Source organism: Aquarana catesbeiana, linkage group LG05 (assembly GCF_042186555.1).
Source record: "Aquarana catesbeiana isolate 2022-GZ linkage group LG05, ASM4218655v1, whole genome shotgun sequence".
Classification (NCBI taxonomy): Eukaryota; Metazoa; Chordata; class Amphibia; order Anura; family Ranidae; genus Aquarana; species Aquarana catesbeiana.
Genome location: NC_133328.1, coordinates 519,990,274 through 520,011,389, shown reverse-complemented (window position 1 = coordinate 520,011,389; position 21,116 = coordinate 519,990,274). Strand labels below are relative to the sequence as shown.

The following is a 21,116-nucleotide window of genomic DNA, read 5'->3' as shown; positions in this document are numbered from 1 at the left end:
ACATGTATTGCTTACACCACCGAAAATAAAGTTTTCGTTATTTGTGCCTGGTCTTCAATGGTACACTGTTTAGGAGAGAAAAAGTTTTCTGGTTGTTTTAATACTTCAAAGCCATATACTGTACCAGGAATAGGCATCGACCAAGTGAAAGACAGCTCCTTTTCTATATACTGGTTTCTAGTCTCCAACTCAAAGTACTAAAACCAAACACCCAGGCCAAGCCCTAACTCTGGAGAGCAATGATATCATATTACCTACTTGTCCTATGATGCTACGCCATCATTGTCTATGAGGAGAGCACATATTCATTAATAGGGATCACCTACATGTAACCTGAAAGAAAAATCTCTAGGAGGAAAATGGAGCCTATGATTTCATTATGCATTTCTCTGCGGTTACGTGCTCATGGTGCCCTTCTGTAACTGCTAGGATCTTAGCATTTTATAGATAAAAACTACAAACCAAACACTGTCATAAACAAATATAAACCGCTGAATATTTCTACTATGCAAATTTGGTACTCCACATGGTTGCAGCTTGAACTAAAGTAACTGTAGGTAGAGATGGAGATTACATATGATGTAAGGGAAAATGGATGGGTAGTCTATATCCAATCACAGCCACTTGGAAATGATCTTTTGGGACTCAACACGGATATCTCTCCCTACATATTTCAACACAGCCGACACTTGGCTTTAAGAGAAACTGCTATTATCCGGCCCCAACAGGCAAGGACAAGTGGTACTCCAAGTCTGCATAAAGCCGAATAAGCTCTGTTACAGAAGCCTCAGGACTGCTGGAGATTCCCCGAAGACCTTTAACAGCTTGACAAGGAATCACACTGAGTCCAAATTCTTTCAAAAGAGGTCATTTTGGGTGGATGTGACCTTTAAAATTGAAAAGTAATTTTTAATAAACTATAAAATGGCTTGTGTGGCAATTTTACACGCTATAGATATTTTTAAATCTGTAACGGCTGTAATTACAGATCATTTTCTGCTTGTCTGATTGGCTCACTGATCTTTGCAGGTGTCTGCACTAAGATACCAGACAAACTTTAAGCACCCCCAGCAATAGGATTTAAGCTTGGTGACATACTGCCCAAATGGCCCATTTTCTAAAGAGATACAGACCCTGCAACTTTTCTCATCAGAATAATATGAGCTTACCAGATGATTGTGAGTGTAAACCCCTCAGTCAGGAATCAGTCTGGAAAGGACATCGTGAGACAAACCGATATTTATTCAAAGCAGAAAGGTAGAAATCTGCATCAAATTTTGTTAAAATACTTACAATGTACATTGGTCACCCATAGGGAATTTTTCCCACAGAAAGTGTTACACTTTAAATTTTCAGGCCAATTATTGTTGGTGGCAATCACTTAGAGGGACTCTGCATGAATATGATGTTGAAGTGGAACAGCAGGCAGTGCGTTTTCAATAGATTTAGATTGAGTAGGGAAGGGTTAAAATCAATGTTTTACTGCTGTCTATGGTCCATCTGAGAGATTTCCCCTTCTAGTACTAGTGACAACATTGTCACTCAGACAGGAAATTAGTGGAATTTGCACCATTAGAACACAGATATATATATATATTCTTTTTTTTTATCAGAGTGGGAAATGTCAGTACCTCTGTGTATGCTTTATCAGTCTGTTGATTTGTTGGAAATTTGGCTCACTTTCCATCAAAGTGACATGGTCTGTGACATAGGTAAAAAAAAAAAAAAAAAAAAAAAAAAAAAAAAAACCTCTGGGAAATTTTCCTTACTCTTTAAATGCTACGTTCACCTTTTTTGTTTCTAAATTCCAGCTTCCCTGTGTACCAATATAGCATTAATTACTTATTTTGCAAAAATAAAACAGCTTTCCATTAATTCTACACAGGCTTACCTCTTCATAGCGGTTTAAAAAACACTGCTTGATTACTTCTGTCTTACTTCCTGGACAGACTTTAGGTCATGACACAGAAAGGAGGAGTTGACCACCTGAGGGTAGATGATGCAGGGTGTGTGCTAATGAGATCAGCTGGTCAACTCCTTCCTGTGTCATGACCTAAAGTCTGTCCACGAAGTAAGGCAGAAGCAATCGAGCAGTGTGTTTAAACAGCTATGAAGAGAGTGAGGTAAGCCTGTGTAGAACTTAGCCTTTAAGGAAACAACTATTCCTAGACTAATCTATTGCACGTTCTGAAGCAGTCGCTCAGTACATAGGTTTAGTTCACTGCCCCAGAACTAGTTTGTGAACACAAGCCAAAGTGGGTACTACAACCACAGCCTAATCACACAGGTGTGACAGATCCCCTTTAACTTACCCAACAGACATTTGTCCGCATACTGAATGAATGTCATGAGAAACCTGTACAACCATTTTTATTTTCCCACTGTACAGTCAGATCATTGTGCATTATGGACCAGATTTGTGGACTTGCAGCAATACTGCTGAAAGGACAGGTCGAGTGTTCAAGTCTATGTTGTACAGCACTCTCAGGGCCTTTGCATAAGATACATTTTTCTGCACACATATCGCTTCGGGTGTTGCAACTGCTGATTAACATACATCCATGTGTACATACAGTGTGCTTGTCTCTATGGCAAAGCAGGTGATAACAGACATCTGGTGTGTCTCACTATGGATCTCGGTATGTGTGCATTCTAATGTACTTCAATATCACCAGTATTCTTACCAAGGCGCAGTGCTTTATGAGTTAAGAGGTAAAGACAGGCTGTATAAACACATGGATTTGTATCTACTAAGAGCAAAGGCACCAGGGACACATAATATTACCTGTGTGCAAAGGGCCTAAGGAGAACTCCATGCAATCATGTGCACCGGGGGGAGAACCAGGCAGGTGACTGCCATTCCTCCAAAATATGTTGTAGTTGAAAAGCAACTACTGGGTAATTCCCACAGTCTCTGTATGACACATCTGCAAACCACAAAGTCATTTTCAGGCCTGTAACAAAAAATCAGTTTAATATCCCAACAATAACCTAAAATTTTACACTGTGAACAAAAGCCACTAAACAGTCAAAAAATGTTGTGCAAAACTGAGAACAGTGCAATGAACGCAACATAAGTCTGGATTAAAATGAAAACCAAATGAACGTTCTCACTAGGTCAGTTCATGACAAGGTCAGTTCATGACAATTTTACTTCATGACAAAAGCAGGAATAGAGCAGGTTTATTGTTATCGTCTCCAGTAAATTAGTTCTAATAAAACATGAAGCTCTCTTCTCCCTCCAATGTTCCATACATATTGTAGCATCATATACACACTGTACATGAGTAAATATGATACATAAACACTTTGATTATACACAATTTCCTATCTACCAATATTTTAAAATTCAACTCTTATTTTATACCTAGCTCTTTACAGTTGAAGTAGATTCCTATGCAAAACGAATACTGCGTGGGGCAAAGTTTTATGCCCAATAATCAGCTAATGGTGTGCTCTGCATTCTCCATGGGAATATAGAGAGCCCTACTAAAAGCCTGTCGGGGCTTCCACAGAACAACAGTTTTGGGTGAAGCGCTGCTTTAAAACCCTGTTATAAATTAGCCTCAATACCAATGAATCTGTGTCACAATCTGCCTAAAAGAAATTTGATCATGTCCCCACAAAAGTCTATAATGGAGTACTGGCAGCTGAAAACATTAGCACATATACATAGAAAACCTGAAAAATGAGCCATCCTTCAAAACCTAGGTCAAAAAACACAATTATATATACATACACACAAAAATATGTATATACATATATACACTAATAAAGTAAACCTGCCAATGTGTAACATCTTGAAAAACCTTTGTCCTCAAATCTATCTACACCAGGGCAGTCATAATTGTCCATTATATACTTTCCGTGCTTCCTGAGCAATAGTAATGCACAGTGACTGTGCCCAACTATTCCCCTCTATCAAGGGCATTCTATCAATTGCTCAGACTTACCAGAAACAGACTGTCTTGGTGACTTATGCAAGATTTGGTTTTATTTCAGCAGTCCTTTAAGCAAGTGTGCTGACTGTGGTGTCTGACAGGGAGGGGGAATTTACACATTCAGGAGAGGAAATGGCAATGCAGCACATCAAGCATGTAAAAATGCGACAGTCACATCAAAAATGACTTAAAATGTATACTCACTGCAATGTATGCCTTTTAAGGCTTATCACACTTGTGTGTTGTGACAACACACCTGCTCTGCTGCTCTGTGTGTGATGCCTTTCAAAGCCCTTCACTGTGAATGACACCCCAACACATTGTACAGTAGAGTACAATGCACCACAACACATATACCATGGGCTGTGGTAAGCTGACCATTTTGGTGCTAATGGGCTTTTTTAAACATTTGTTGCATGTTGATATATTTTATTATAAGTCGCTCACTAACAGGCAATGACTCTTAGCAGTAAAGAGTATAACAAGCTAAATGCATTATATTACTTAATTTTACTCTCAAATATGAGGCCTCACATGAGCAATCCAGATGCCAATAACAGTAAACACCTACCTTATTCTTTGGCTTCGCTCAATTGCTAGCCAGACCAACAAAAAGCATTATCGCTGTTCCCTTGCTAGCGAGTAAGGTTCTGCTGCACCCTGGGTTAGCAAGTGAGTGACGCCGATTAATAGGTGAAGTGATTGCTGCACCTCACTAGCGATCAGTTATCCATCAGATGATACTGACAAAGTCCTTCAGCAGAGGCCCATGCAATCTTTTGTGGAGGAACTGCAAATCTTTCCTTATGTGATCAAATAAGGGCTGACCGAGCATACTAGGCTCTGCAGATTACTGTGACCGACTTGTATGTAAACAAGCAAATCGATAGCCCAGCAGCTGCCATCTTGTCATCCACCAATAGCACTAGATCTAAGGTGAGGACGCTCACTGATCTGTACTGCCTGAGTCTTGCAAAACAATTTCACCTGAGTTCACTTCTGGATAACCATACCATGTCAATCTTCTTCCTGCATATATATATATTGGTAGACAGAAAATAGGTATAATCAATGGTTTTATTGTTATGTCCCTTTGCACAGGTCACCACAGATCCGTGAATCCTACCTACACAAACCATTTAAAATACTATGAAAACGTCTTAGTGTCAATTCAGTTTTTTTTTGTTTTTTTTTTTACTTAGGGGGAACAAGACAACATTTAACAACCACAATCAAACCTATAAATCAAAAGCAAATGATACAGTATGAATACAATTTCAAAAATCTTCTTTAAAGTGAACATTGAAACTGGAGAAGGAGAAGAGAAGGTAAAAGTACAATAGCCTATGGACAAGAAACAGCCACTTCAGGCTCTTCACATGGAATGATGAGGCTCAACAGCACCCGCCTCCAGCTTGCTGTCCTCCCATATGAGACCCAGGTGATCCAGGCGTTGAATGTTGTGGTCCGATTTTAATGCCGTTTGCCTAAAACAAGAGATAGAGAGTCATAAGATGGTCTCTGTTCAATAAGGACAATACATTTTACACTGTTATCCTGTCTAAGATAAATCCAGACTGAATAACATGCATTAGGTTGCTATTGCCAATCTCTCCAAAAAACATCAGTTGCTTGGCTGATCTAGTGGTTTTAATACTTTAAGCCAGTGACCTGGGACAAGTTTGCAAACCAGGTGGTCTGTCTTTCCTGATCTGAATTTTTGTTGCAGATCAGAGATTCAGACAGTAATGCAGGGAGCGACAGACAGGTGTTTTAAGAACACGGTCAGCAATGGCAAACTCCCTTTTTTTTAGTGCAGAGTTTCTTTAAAATTAAAGGAATTATATAATCACAGCATACACATTCATTTTATATCATCAGCACGGTAATAGCAAAACAATAGTTCTTGCTGACAAATATAAGCTTACTTGAAAAATCTCCTTTCATGTTGCCTTTCACGAAGTTCTGCCTGTCTGCTAGCCATCTCTTTCCCAAACTTCCTGGATTCCCTGCATGCCTTGCAGCTTCTCTTCTACTGTACTCTAAATATCCCATGGTACCCTGCAGTCTACAAGCAGCGATTCCTGCACTGACCCCGTTTCCTGATAAACGCTTCCTCAGCATCTCAATAGTACAGAAAGCAGGCCCTGTGGGAACTGTGCGATACCGCAGTGCCTATCAGCAGGACAGAGAGAATATGTGTACCAGAATTCAAGGTAAATGTGTGGAGATATTCCCAAAGTTTACAAATTATTTTGATTACTAGGGGTAGTTACAAACTATTGAAATAAAATGTGGAAACTAATAAATAATTTTTTATTTTGAATAATGATATGCTTTTAAAAAGGTAGTGATAAGGCTGGTCATACACATACATTTTTTGTGTTTAGCCTGCAGATTCTACCATCCACATTATACAGCACTGATGGATGGATTTCCTGCTGCGGCTTATTCGTACAGCCAGTGCCAACAGGGCCACCCACAAAGTAATTTTGTCTGGTTCATCAGGAAACGGACAGCAGAAGTGCAGCTTACAAGAACCAGCCAGATGCATGGATTTTACTTTAACATCCACTATGAAAGAAAAAAAAAAACAAAAAAAAAAAAAAACTAGGAATCTCATTGTGTGCTTTGGCCTCTATTTTTTCATTTTATATACACATGTAAGATCATTTGCAGTTCAAAGGCAAACTCTGCGCACAACAGATAGTTTTGCTTGGTTGTTTACAACCCGATTTACATCGTGCTGTCCTCTCCACCAAAAATTGTGCCCCACTTAAAGCCCCCCCCCCCCCTCCCCCCAAAAAGTACTGTAGTTGCTGACATTTAATAGAAGGACACTTTGGGTGTCCAGGCTGCCAAAGCAGGTACCCACTACACCCCCCCAACAAACAAATGGCAATAGCTGAAAGGGGGGGGGGGTAGGCAAACAAGCAGAACTTTCCCTTTTGTGTGAAGTTACGCTTTCAGCAGTCATTTCACATCCACATTAGAGCTTTACAATCTAATGTACAATATACAAAGTAGAAGTAGTAAACGGAAAAAATATGAATTTTGAGCAGGACCACAGCAGCTAGAAGGGGATTCATTTTACCAGATCAGTTTTGGATGGAAACTATACTTAAAATTTAGCCATTTTCCGCACCTCATACAAGAAAAATTTCATAAACAGCTGGTGCCTAAGGCTGGCCATACACAGAGCAAATTTCTTTCCTGCAAACATAGGTTGTTAGGAAAGAAATTCACCTGATTCCCCCATCAACACAGACAGTATTGATGCGGGAATCCCTCCTACCATCCCCGCCGGGAGAACCATCTGAGATTCACTCAGTGTATGGGCTGCCTAAGAGTGCCACAATGGCTGAATTTTATTACTGTGGGGCAGAACAAATTATCCAAGATAATTCTTTTGCCTGACACTTTCCTAACAGAAGCCTATAAAGTTGTGGTGTGTGATAAATATTAGACTCCAAGCAATTCCTGGTGCAGTATGTCAGAGCACACAATACAGAATTGTTTGTTTTATAATATACAGGCTTTGTGCGTCTTTGCTTTTTCTTTCCCTCTCAGGCCCTGGACGTGTGCCAGTAAAAATAAATACGCGCATTGTATAAGGATTAATTAAGCAAATTTTCTACACTGCCTAAAAAGCGCCTTCATATATTAGTCAAGCTATACCAGGAGAAAAAAAACTTGAAAATCCCCCTCCCAAACCAGGATATCAAACTCTGTGGAATGTAAACCAATAGAAAAACTTCCCTTCTCCAGCCTGCATTTTCCATGTTGAATCAGCTGTGGAGATGCATACAAGTGTTCAGTGTCATCAATAATTTCTATGATCCCCAAAGACATGGCAGCTCGCCAGCAACCCACACACGGAGCAGCTCCTTTCATTCATCAAGATCACACTTCTATCTTAACATTGGCTGCCTCAAGTGGGTTTCACCTAAGAACACAGCACTTTAGGAGGGAGGAGGGAAGTAATACAGTAGCTTTCAGAAATTAAGCTCTTAAGGAAACTTTGCGTCACACTAAATCTCAGATTTATAGTGTTTGGCAGTTGTTCTGCAACTGTAGTAGCCTTGGGGTTTCTGGCAATGGCTTGCTATAGACAGCAGCTGATGTGGTTTCTGGGCTTTCTGCAACTCTGCTTTAATAAAAAGCATGCCCTATGGCTCATTGGTTTTGCCCCCTTTTGGCTGGTAGCAAGTTGTTGAGGACTCCAAGAGCCAGACCTGGCGTTACGCCAGTAAAGTAGCACAGACGGCTAGCTCTTACAGCAGATTGCAATCAGAGCTCCATAAAGGCACAGTGAAGCAGTCAGGTGCTGTATTAAGCTACACATGAACAAGGAACTTCTACAACAAATGAACCACGACCTGCCCAACTTTCCTACAGCTTTTTATATTCGCGTTACTGGCTTAGAATAATACATGATCTCCCCTCCCCCGTGTGTCATATCCCCTCTCACTCAGAAAGACAAAGAGCATGAGATAATAGCTGAGAGACAGGGAGGGAGAGCTCCGAGTAGTACAAAGACACTAGGGGTGTGGTGGTGACAGTGCAGGATGCTGAAGGAGAGTGGACAAGTGGAGCACCATGAGGCCCAGGGGGATTATAGACCTAATCTAAAGAGGGGACGAGGTGCACGCAAACCAAGGAGAAAATCGCCTGGAGAAGTGTAAATACAAAACCACCACACTCACGCTGACAAAATATAAGACATAGCATGACCGTTTACATAAAAGAGCTGAGCAGCTGTGAAGGGGTGGGGGGATCAGGCAAAGCGAGATGGTAAACAGGCCAACGAGGAAGAGAGTGCCAAAGTGCCCAAGATTAAAGAGTTCCCTAAACAGGAACAGGAAAAAACACATTAAAACAGGGAGCACCCAAATTATTAGAAAAATAGTAAAGAGTGAACTCCGGTTTCCTCCCACACTCCAAAGACACGCTGGTAGGCTAATTGGCTTCTGTCTAAATTGTCCCTAGTATGTGTATGCATGAATGTGCATTAGAGACCTTAGATTGTAAGCTCCTTGAGGGCAGGGACTGATGTGAATGTAAAGGGCTGCATAAATGGATGGCACTATAGAAGTACCTGTAATAAATAAGATAAAATCCCAAAAGAGATTGAGAACACCTGAACAAGAAGGAGAAGAACCAATAGTAAAACAAAGGGCCAATTCACATCTACATCAGGGGTCTCAAACTGGTGGCCCTCCAGCTGCTGTGAAACTACAAGTACCATCATGCCGCTGCCTGTGGGAGTCATGCTTGTAGCTGTCAGCCTTGCAATGCCTCATGGGACTTGTAGTTTCGCAACAGCTGGAGGGCTGCCAGTTTGAGACACCTGATCTACATGGTAAAATCCAAGAAGCGTTGGTTCTGGCCAGCAATGCCTTGAACTTTTTCAAGTGCAGAGCACTTTTTTGTTTTAATTTATTGAAGGTAATTCAATTCTAAACACCACAATTGAGGTGTGATGCAAAGAAACGCAATCAGAAACAGAGCTGTGACGCATTGAAACGCAGTTAGAAATGGAGCTGCAGTTAAGTTGCAGGATAGAAAAAAAAGCAGGTGTGGGATTTTTCTAAATCTAACCATTTGTTTGACCTGCAAGCTGAAGGAAAGAGGTCCAACAGATTCCTCCATCCACATTAAACAGCACACATGGACAACCTTCCCTGCTGGCTATTGTATTCTGACAACAGTGCCTGCATGTTATTAGATGCAGGAGCTTTTTGGCCACTAAATTCCCTCCCAGTGGTGCGACAGGGGCACCCACAGCTCAAATATGAATCGGTTGAATGGTTTTCTTAATGGCGAACTCCAGAAAAATTTTAAACAGCTGTAAAAGATTCTTCTTTACCTTGTCAGCATATGCTCATTTCCACCTACAATTCCTTCTGTCAGTGAGAAAGCCACATTTGTATTTTGAATATAACGGTTCACTCCTCTGCATATCTGTTTTGTAAGACTGGTGGCCGCTGTGCCTTTCACAGCAGCGACCAACAGTCTTGTAAATTCCCCACAGTAGTTCTGTTTCAGAAAGTAGTGATCTAGTTACATCACCGCTCGCTGCAGTCAGTGGGACAAGGAGGCTCAGACTCTCGGTCTGAACCGCCCACTTTAACTAGGTCATTTGACTGACATGAGTGTGGGCCATTCATGTATTGTAGATAGAGCCATTTGGAGTCGCCCATACACCCCCCCCCCCCCCTTTGCATTTTGGTAAATGTAGTGCCGTTTATCTTCAGGGATGTAACATCCAGCAAAAGAAACTCCTCCCTGTGCATGGAAACAGCTTCATTTCTGAGAAAGGGGATAACGTGAGCAGGACAGAAAAGCGAAAAGTAATTTTTTATATATATATATATATATATATATATATAATTAAAAATCTCTCTTATCACAACTTCATTACTTTCACTGTATCCTTGCCTCCAACCACCCATCCCTCCAAGCAGCAAACAATTACTTGTAGAAACCTTCGCCACTTCTAACCCTTCTCTTCTCTATTCTGCTACTGACCACCTCTATCACATAATCTCTCCCCTGTTCTGTCCTGACCTAGCCACCTCTGTCTACAACAGTTCACTCTCATCTTCACTAGATGCACTTGCTCCTCTAACCACACGCAGAATCAGGCCCCGACCGTTACAACCCTGGCAAACTAATAACACTAGAAATCTCAAGCGACATTGCCGTGCTCTTGAACGACTGTGGCGTAAAACCAAATGCCTGCAAGACTTAACCCTATATAAATCTGCCCTTCTAAAATACAATTCATGCCTCCATGCTGCCAAACAAGCCTACTTTGTCTCTCTTATTAATTCCTTGTCATCCAGTCCCCGTCAGCTCTTCTCAACCTTTAACGCTCTGCTTCGTCCACCACCCCCTCTACCCACTAACTCACTCACTGCCCAAGAGATTGCCAATCACTTCAAAGACAAGATCGATGCAATTCGTGAGGACATCTCCACTGTGCGTACGTCTTCCCCACCCAACATACCTTGCCTAGCAGCACATTCAACACTCTCCTCTTTTGAATTGGCTACTACAACCAATTGTCCCTTGGATCCTGTTCCCTCACAACTACTACGGTCACCCTCTTCTTCCATCCTATGCTCCCTCATCCACATCTTCAATCTCTCCCTCTCTAGTGGCATCTTCCCCTCCCCTCAAACATGCGCAGATCACTCTCATTCTTAAAAAGCCCTCACTGGACCCTACCGACCTGAACAACTTAAGACCCATCTCATTGCTCCCATTCACCTCTAAACTTCTAGAACGCTTAGTCTACAACCGTCTTAGCACCTACCTCAATGAAAATAACCTTCTTGACCCCTTACAGACTTTCGCTCGCAGCACTCCACGGAAACTGCCTTACTAAAACTCACTAACAATTTACTAACTGCTAAAACCAACAGCCAGTACTCCATACTCCTACTACTTGACCTCTCTGCGGCGTTTGATACTGTTGACCACCCGCTCCTTCTCAATAAACTACATTCCTCCTTTCTTGGACCCCTTCTCTCCTCTATCTACACCTCCTCCCTTGGTCACTTAATAACTGCCCACGGCTTCCAATACCACTTATACGCTGATGACACCCAAATCTATCTGTCTACTCCTCACCTCACTCCTTCAGTCTCCTCTCACATTACTAACTGACATATCAACATGGATGTCGCACCACTTCCTTAAACTAAATCTCTCTAAAACTGAGCTATTAATATTCCCCCCCCGCCCGTGCCCCCCCTCCATGACTTTTCCATCAAAATCAACAAAGCAACCATCAGTCCCTCCCCTCACGCCAGGGTACTAGGTGTAATCCTAGACTCTGACTTGTCATTTCAGCCTCAAATCCAATCGTTGTCAAAAGTTTGTAGAATTCACCTCCGTAACATCTCTAAAATTCGCCCCTTTTTAACAAATGAAACCACCAAGCTCCTCATTCACTCCCTTGTTATCTCTCGCCTTGACTATGGCAACTCCCTTCTCATTGGCTTACCTCTCCATAGGCTATCCCCTCTTCAGTCTATCATGAATGCTGCTGCCAGAGCTCTTCTGAGCAGGGCCCTCTTAATCCTCTTGTATTATAACTGTATTGTCTCCCTTTTATATTGTAAAGCGCTGCGTAAACTGTTGGCGCTATATAAATCCTGAATAACAATAATTATATATATATATTTTTTTTTTTTTTTTTTAAGCCTATGGCGTGCATAACACACCCCAAAAACTTCACCCGGTGCCAAAAAAATGTGCACACACATAAAGAGTGAACACCAAAAAGTGGAACGGGTACACAGACGTGCCAATTCCCTGATTCCCCCCGGGGCGGTAGGCTCCAGACGGGGACAAGGGTACTTAACAATGGTCCTTCTGGCCAAAACCAGACGGACCCCGTTCTCTGGAGGGCCTGCCGAAACAGAACCCACCCAAGTACTAGGTGAGGCTCCCCCGAAGGGAGACCCCATGAGAGAGGGCGAACTAAGCCAAAAGGCCATGTCCACCTCTTCCCAAGACTTTCATGGCTGGCTCGAGGACCCGCATCCTTACTCGTCACACAGTGCAACAAACCGTGTACAAACAAAAAGACAAAACGTGACAAACATAGGCATCAATTAAATACAACAAAATAAAAGAAAGTGGGGAAGGGATAGTGAAGAGGAAAGTGAAAAAAGGTGGATATTACAGTTTTTTTTTTAATCAAGCCTAGGGAGAGGGATCTGACAATGCAAAGTAAGAATCCTGGACTTCAAGTTAAACTATGGACAACCCAGGAAGACGACTAAGATGAAAAAGCAAATAGGCGAGTCAACTCTCCTGCACATGTGAAAACCAAAAAAAACAGTCTAAGGCCTCATGTACACTGCTGCTGCTGGTAAACGGACGTTCGGCTGCCCTTGAACTCTCCTCTTATCTTATGAGTACATGTACACAGGGTGGTTTTTAGGCAGTTGGAGTTTAGAAGCATTTTTTGGAAAGAAAAAAAGAAATATGCATTCAGGACGGATGTTCAGAGGCATTTGAAATGAAACGCCAAACGTCTGTAATAGCTTGTAAATGCGGTAACACTTGTTTACCCGCATTTCGTTTACAGACGTTTTTAATTTATGACTATTGAAAAAAAAAACAAAAAAAAAAACACAAAAAAAACCACTCTTCTAAACACAAATACGGCATGTAAACGCGGCATAACGGACGTTTTTAAACATCGGTTACTATCTGTCAAGTTATATCGTTGAGGAGAGGTTGTAAAATGTCCCATGTACATTAAGCCTAAATGTTTTAGAGGAAACAACACTCTAGTGGCTGACATGATGTTCAAGACAACATTACATTGAGTATAAATCATACACAATGCAGATCTTTTTTTATACACTGGTGTATGCTACACACCACAATATTCCACAAAAACTGTCAGAGCTATCAAAAGGATATATTTATGAAGCAGCAAATGTGACTTATCATATGGTGGAGAATCAATCTCACTTAAAAACACACACACCTGGAAGATTGACCTGCAATGAATGTCAGATTTACTGCTTTGTAAATATACCCCTAAGTGTTTAACAGCTTTTTTCAGGACAAATTGAAATCCAGTTTATGAAACTATTTCTTGATGGCATTGTAGGTAGAGTGGCTTCGGATAACTGAAAACTATTGTAATGAAATTAAAGAACATGCATTTCCCAGAGCAACCAATTGCTTTCGGCAAATAGAAGGCTCCTAAAAAGGACAAAGGCAGTAGGGGGAGAAGTGACCTTATAAATCATAATGTATTAGCATAGCAGCTGAAAACCAGACAGACAATACATGGCAAGAAAATAGGTATGAACGTAAAAAGAAACTTCAAAGATCCAAGGTCTAACTAGGAACAGTGAACTCTAGGGGGAAATGTATTTGGACAGACTGCAAACTGTTAATGATCCAAAAGCAGCAGTCAACCTTGTTTCAAGTAACAGAAAACAAAAGAGAACAAGTCCTGTGGCAGTGAGAGCTGAGCCAGGTGGCGACCCCTGCAGTATCCATGCTTTATGAACAGCTAGTGCTTGAAATTTTAGTCCTCCATTTACACACAGGCCACATGTAGTGTAAGCAGCTGCAGGGCTGCTGGAACTTTCCCACAATGCTCTGCCAAAGTCTGCAACCCCTGACCCACACAAACATCACAAACATAGAAACATAGCACCTCCACTGCACCCCCTTGTGGTCCTTCTACAAACAGCTAGAAGTGTTGGCTAACAAACAATACACCACATTACAACTATGGGCATTATCCATATAGCAGCAAAAGCTAAATGATCATTCACGGAAGTGCTCACATATTTACTACATTGGGTGATGGTTGCAACTAACTTTTTTTTTTAACATTTGTAATTCCCATTTCTCAACAGGATGAGTTGCCAATGGAAAAAGTTTTTAAAAAAATGTATGCATCATTCAAAAAAATAAAATAAATGCAACACTAAACCCTCTTACACACGATTGTTGGCCAACCGAGTGTCTGATTTTTGTCAAAAGGGCGTGGGCCTGGATCTTGTCTTGCATACTAAACGGTTCACAATTGTTGGCCAACAAACACAAACAAAGTGATGCACTACAAGGAATTTCAGCTCTTGAGCTCCACCCTTTGGGTCCCTTCTGCTAAATTTTGTGTTTGGTGGGCATTGATTCCGAGCATGCGTGTTTGTACTTTCAACTTGTGTGACGGACTTGTGTACTGAACATCAGAAAATCTGACCAACCGTTGTCCGTCAAAAATTTACTAGCATATCATCCAACATTTGTTGGCAGAAAGTTGGACAGCAATTGTCAAAAGGAGCGAACAGTAAGATTTTAGGACAACAGTCTGTCAACAGACAATCCCCTGCCAACAATCGCATCATGTGTAGGAGGCTTAAGGGTTCACTTAGGTCTGTCTGTGTCTGCCAGTCTGTGTGTGTGTGTGTGTGTGTGTCTGCCAGTCTGTGTGTGTGTGTGTCTGCCAGTCTGTGTGTGTGTGTGTCTGCCAGTCTGTGTGTGTGTGTGTCTGCCAGTCTGTGTGTGTGTGTGTGTGTGTGTGTGTGTGTCTGCCAGTCTGTGTGTGTGTGTGTGTGTGTCTGCCAGTCTGTGTGTGTGTGTGTGTGTCTGCCAGTCTGTGTGTGTGTGTGTGTGTGTGTGTGTGTGTGTGTGTCTGCCAGTCTGTGTGTGTGTGTGTGTGTGTCTGCCAGTCTGTGTGTGTGTGTGTGTGTCTGCCAGTCTGTGTGTGTGTGTGTGTCTGCCAGCCTGTGTGTGTGTGTGTGTCTGCCAGTCTGTGTGTGTGTGTGTGTGTCTGCCAGCCTGTGTGTGTGTGTGTGTGTCTGCCAGCCTGTGTGTGTGTGTGTGTGTCTGCCAGTCTGTGTGTGTGTGTGTCTGCCAGTCTGTGTGTGTGTGTGTGTGTGTGTCTGCCAGTCTGTGTGTGTGTGTGTGTGTGTGTGTGTGTGTCTGCCAGTCTGTGTGTGTGTGTGTGTGTGTGTCTGCCAGTCTGTGTGTGTGTGTGTGTGTGTGTCTGCCAGTCTGTGTGTGTGTGTGTGTGTGTGTGTGTGTGTGTGTCTGCCAGTGTGTGTGTGTGTGTGTGTGTCTGCCAGTCTGTCTGTGTGTGTGTGTGTGTGTGTGTGTGTCTGCCAGTGTGTGTGTGTGTGTGTGTGTCTGCCAGTCTGTCTGTGTGTGTGTGTGTGTCTGCCAGTCTGTGTGTGTGTGTGTGTGTGTGTGTGTGTGTGTGTGTATGTGTCTGCCAGTCTGTCTGTGTGTGTCTGCCAGTCTGTCTGTGTGTGTCTGCCAGTCTGTCTGTGTGTGTGTGTGTCTGCCAGTCTGTCTGTGTGTGTGTGTGTCTGCCAGTCTGTCTGTGTGTGTGTGTGTCTGCCAGTCTGTCTGTGTGTGTGTCTGCCAGTCTGTCTGTGTGTGTGTCTGCCAGTCTGTCTGTGTGTCTGCCAGTCTGTCTGTGTCTGTGTGTCTGCCAGTCTGTCTGTCTGCCAGTCTGTCTGTGTGTGTGCCAGTCTGTCTGTGTCTGTGTGTGTGTCTGCCAGTCTGTCTCTGTGTGTGTGTCTGCCAGTCTGTCTTTGTGTGTGTCTGTGTGTGTCTGCCAGTCTGTGTGTGTCTGCCAGTCTGTGTGCGTGTGTGTGTCTGTGTGTGTCTGCCAGTCTGTGTGCGTGTGTGTGTCTGTGTGTGTCTGCCAGTCTGTGTGTGTGTGTCTGCCAGTCTGTGTGTGTGTGTCTGCCAGTCTGTGTGTGTGTGTCTGCCAGTCTGTGTGTGTGTGTGTGTCTGCCAGTCTGTGTGTGTGTGTGTGTCTGCCAGTCTGTGTGTGTGTGTGTGTCTGCCAGTCTGTGTGTGTGTGTGTGTGTCTGCCAGTCTGTGTGTGTGTGTGTGTCTGCCAGTCTGTGTGTGTGTGTGTGTCTGCCAGTCTGTGTGTGTGTGTGTGTCTGCCAGTCTGTGTGTGTGTGTGTGTCTGCCAGTCTGTGTGTGTGTGTGTGTGTCTGCCAGTCTGTGTGTGTGTGTGTGTCTGCCAGTCTGTGTGTGTGTGTGTGTCTGCCAGTCTGTGTGTGTGTGTGTGTGTCTGCCAGTCTGTGTGTGTGTGTGTGTGTGTGTGTGTGTGTGTGTCTGCCAGTCTGTGTGTGTGTGTGTGTGTGTCTGCCAGTCTGTCTGTGTGTGTGTGTGTCTGCCAGTCTGTGTTGTGTGTGTCTGCCAGTCTGTGTTTGTGTGTGTCTGCCAGTCTGTGTGTGTGTGTGTCTGCCAGTCTGTGTGTGTGTGTGTCTGCCAGTCTGTGTGTGTGTGTGTCTGCCAGTCTGTGTGTGTGTGTGTCTGCCAGTCTGTGTGTGTGTGTGTCTGCCAGTCTGTGTGTGTGTGTCTGCCAGTCTGTCTGTGTGTGTGTCTGCCAGTCTGTCTCTGTGTGTGTCTGCCAGTGTGTGTCTGCCAGTCTGTGTGTGTGTCTGCCAGTCTGTGTGTGTGTGTGTGTGTCTGCCAGTCTGTGTGTGTGTCTGCCAGTCTGTGTGTGTGTGTCTGCCAGTCTGTGTGTGTGTGTCTGCCAGTCTGTGTGTGTGTGTCTGCCAGTCTGTGTGTGTGTGTGTGTGTCTGCCAGTCTGTGTGTGTGTGTGTGTCTGCCAGTCTGTGTGTGTGTCTGCCAGTCTGTGTGTGTGTCTGCCAGTCTGTGTGTGTGTGTGTGTCTGCCAGTCTGTGTGTGTGTGTGTGTCTGCCAGTCTGTGTGTGTGTGTGTGTCTGCCAGTCTGTGTGTGTGTGTGTGTCTGCCAGTCTGTGTGTGTGTGTGTGTCTGCCAGTCTGTGTGTGTGTGTGTGTCTGCCAGTCTGTGTGTGTGTGTGTGTCTGCCAGTCTGTGTGTGTGTGTCTGCCAGTCTGTGTGTGTGTGTCTGCCAGTCTGTGTGTGTGTGTCTGCCAGTCTGTGTGTGTGTGTGTGTGTGTCTGCCAGTCTGTGTTTGTGTGTGTCTGCCAGTCTGTGTTTGTGTGTGTCTGCCAGTCTGTGTGTGTGTGTGTCTGCCAGTCTGTGTGTGTGTGTGTCTGCCAGTCTGTGTGTGTGTGTGTCTGCCAGTCTGTGTGTGTGTGTCTGCCAGTCTGTCTGTGTGTGTGTCTGCCAGTCTGTCTCTGTGTGTGTCTGCCAGTGTGTGTCTGCCAGTCTGTGTGTGTGTGTGTGTCTGCCAGTCTGTGTGTGTGTGTGTGTCTGCCAGTCTGTGTGTGTGTGTGTCTGCCAGTCTGTGTGTGTGTGTCTGCCAGTCTGTGTGTGTGTGTCTGCCAGTCTGTGTGTGTGTGTGTGTCTGCCAGTCTGTGTGTGTGTGTGTGTGTGTCTGCCAGTCTGTGTGTGTGTCTGCCAGTCTGTGTGTGTGTGTGTGTCTGCCAGTCTGTGTGTGTGTGTCTGCCAGTCTGTGTGTGTGTGTGTGTCTGCCAGTCTGTGTGTGTGTGTGTGTCTGCCAGTCTGTGTGTGTGTGTGTGTGTCTGCCAGTCTGTGTGTGTGTGTCTGCCAGTCTGTGTGTGTGTGTCTGCCAGTCTGTGTGTGTGTGTGTGTGTGTCTGCCAGTCTGTGTGTGTGTGTGTGTGTGTGTCTGCCAGTCTGTGTGTGTGTGTGTGTGTGTGTGTCTGCCAGTCTGTGTGTGTGTCTGCCAGTCTGTCTGTGTGTGTGTGTGTCTGCCAGTCTGTCTGTGTGTGTGTGTCTGCCAGTCTGTGTGTGTGTGTCTGCCAGTCTGTGTGTGTGTGTGTGTGTGTCTGCCAGTCTGTCTGTCTGTGTGTGTGTGTGTGTCTGCCAGTCTGTCTGTGTGTGTGTGTGTGTGTGTGTCTGCCAGTCTGTGTTTGTGTGTGTCTGCCAGTCTGTGTTTGTGTGTGTCTGCCAGTCTGTGTGTGTGTGTGTGTCTGCCAGTCTGTGTGTGTGTGTGTCTGCCAGTCTGTGTGTGTGTGTGTCTGCCAGTCTGTGTGTGTGTGTGTCTGCCAGTCTGTGTGTGTGTGTCTGCCAGTCTGTCTGTGTGTGTGTCTGCCAGTCTGTCTCTGTGTGTGTCTGCCAGTGTGTGTCTGCCAGTCTGTGTGTGTGTGTGTGTCTGCCAGTCTGTGTGTGTGTGTGTGTCTGCCAGTCTGTGTGTGTGTGTCTGCCAGTCTGTGTGTGTGTGTGTGTGTGTGCCAGTCTGTGTGTGTGTGTGTGTGTGTCTGCCAGTCTGTGTGTGTGTCTGCCAGTCTGTGTGTGTGTGTGTGTGTCTGCCAGTCTGTGTGTGTGTGTGTGCGTCTGCCAGTCTGTGTGTGTGTGTGTGTGTCTGCCAGTCTGTCTGTGTGTGTGTGTGTCTGCCAGTCTGTGTGTGTGTGTGTGTGTGTGTGTGTGTGTGTCTGCCAGTCTGTCTCTGTGTGTGTCTGCCAGTGTGTGTCTGCCAGTCTGTGTGTGTGTGTCTGCCAGTCTGTGTGTGTGTGTGTCTGCCAGTCTGTGTGTGTGTGTGTGTGTCTGCCAGTCTGTGTGTGTGTGTGTGTGTCTGCCAGTCTGTGTGTGTGTGTGTGTGTGTGTGTGTGTGTGTCTGCCAGTCTGTCTGTGTGTGTGTGTGTATGCCAGTCTGTCTGTGTGTGTGTGTGTATGTGTCTGCCAGTCTGTCTGTGTGTGTGTGTGTGTGTATGTGTCTGCCAGTCTGTCTGTGTGTGTCTGCCAGTCTGTCTGTGTGTGTGTGTGTCTGCCAGTCTGTCTGTGTGTGTGTGTGTCTGCCAGTCTGTCTGTGTGTGTGTGTGTCTGCCAGTCTGTCTGTGTGTGTGTGTGTCTGCCAGTCTGTCTGTGTGTGTGTGTGTCTGCCAGTCTGTCTGTGTGTGTGTGTGTCTGCCAGTCTGTGTGTGTGTGTGTCTGCCAGTCTGTGTGTGTGTGTGTCTGCCAGTCTGTGTGTGTGTGTGTCTGCCAGTCTGTGTGTGTGTGTGTCTGCCAGTCTGTGTGTGTGTGTGTCTGCCAGTCTGTGTGTGTGTGTGTCTGCCAGTCTGTCTGTGTCTGTGTGTCTGCCAGTCTGTCTGTGTCTGTGTGTCTGCCAGTCTGTCTGTGTCTGTGTGTCTGCCAGTCTGTCTGTCTGCCAGTCTGTCTGTGTCTGTGTGTGTGCCAGTCTGTCTGTGTCTGTGTGTGTGTCTGCCAGTCTGTCTCTGTGTGTGTGTCTGCCAGTCTGTCTCTGTGTGTGTGTCTGCCAGTCTGTCTCTGTGTGTGTCTGTGTGTGTCTGCCAGTCTGTGTGTGTCTGCCAGTCTGTGTGCGTGTGTGTGTCTGTGTGCGTGTGTGTGTCTGTGTGCGTGTCTGTGTGCGTGTGTGTGCGTGTCTGTGTGCATGTGTCTGCCAGTCTGTGTGCGTGTGTCTGCCAGTCTGTGTGTGTGTGTGTGTCTGCCAGTCTGTGTGTGTGTGTGTGTCTGCCAGTCTGTGTGTGTGTGTGTGTCTGCCAGTCTGTGTGTGTGTGTCTGCCAGTCTGTGTGTGTGTGTCTGCCAGTCTGTGTGTGTGTGTCTGCCAGTCTGTGTGTGTGTGTCTGCCAGTCTGTGTGTGTGTGTGTGTGTGTGTGTGTGTCTGCCAGTCTGTGTGTGTGTCTGCCAGTCTGTCTGTGTGTCTGCCAGTCTGTCTGTGTGTCTGCCAGTCTGTCTGTGTGTCTGCCAGTCTGTCTGTGTGTGTGTGTGTGTCTGCCAGTCTGTCTGTGTGTGTGTGTCTGCCAGTCTGTGTGTGTGTCTGCCAGTCTGTGTGTGTGTGTGTGTGTGTGTGTGTCTGCCAGTCTGTGTGTGTGTGTCTGCCAGTCTGTGTGTGTGTGTGTGTGTCTGCCAGTCTGTCTGTGTGTGTGTCTGCCAGTCTGTGTTTGTGTGTGTCTGCCAGTCTGTGTGTGTGTGTGTGTGTCTGCCAGTCTGTGTGTGTGTGTCTGCCAGTCTGTGTGTGTGTGTCTGCCAGTCTGTCTGTGTCTGTGTGTGTGTCTGCCAGTCTGTCTCTGTGTGTGTCTGCCAGTGTGTGTCTGCCAGTCTGTGTGTGTCTGCCAGTCTGTGTGTGTGTGTGTCTGCCAGTCTGTGTGTGTGTGTGTCTGCCAGTCTGTGTGTGTGTGTGTCTGCCAGTCTGTGTGTGTGTGTGTGTGTCTGCCAGTCTGTGTGTGTGTGTGTGTCTGCCAGTCTGTGTGTGTGTGTCTGCCAGTCTGTGTGTGTGTGTCTGCCAGTGTGTGTGTGTCTGCCAGTCTGTGTGTGTGTGTCTGCCAGTCTGTGTGTGTGTGTGTGTGTCTGCCAGTCTGTGTGTGTGTGTGTGTGTCTGCCAGTCTGTGTGTGTGTGTGTGTCTGCCAGTCTGTCTGTGTGTCTGCCAGTCTGTCTGTGTGTGTGTGTGTCTGCCAGTCTGTCTGTGTGTGTGTGTCTGCCAGTCTGTGTGTGTGTCTGCCAGTCTGTGTGTGTGTGTGTGTGTGTCTGCCAGTCTGTGTGTGTGTGTCTGCCAGTCTGTGTGTGTGTGTCAGTCTGTGTGTGTGTGTGTGTGTGTGTCTGCCAGTCTGTGTGTGTGTGTGTGTGTGTGTGTGTCTGCCAGTCTGTGTGTGTGTGTCTGCCAGTCTGTGTGTGTGTGTGTGTGTCAGTCTGTGTGTGTGTGTGTGTGTCTGCCAGTCTGTGTGTGTGTCTGCCAGTCTGTGTGTGTGTGTGTCTGCCAGTCTGTGTGTGTGTGTGTCTGCCAGTCTGTGTGTGTGTGTGTGTCTGCCAGT

At 45.1% G+C, this 21,116-nt stretch overlaps 1 protein-coding gene across 1 annotated transcript in view; it reads right to left on the bottom strand.

Annotated features, from left to right (window-relative positions):
• Positions 1-2,957: 2,957 nt before the first annotated feature.
• The window catches only part of RAB2A (RAB2A, member RAS oncogene family), a 159,597-nt gene continuing 141,438 nt past the window's right edge, over positions 2,958-21,116 (bottom strand). The window contains exon 8 of the mRNA XM_073631682.1: positions 2,958-5,428. Coding sequence (XP_073487783.1) covers positions 5,336-5,428 — 93 coding nt within the window. The 3' untranslated portion in view covers positions 2,958-5,335. The remainder of the gene's footprint in view (positions 5,429-21,116) is intronic.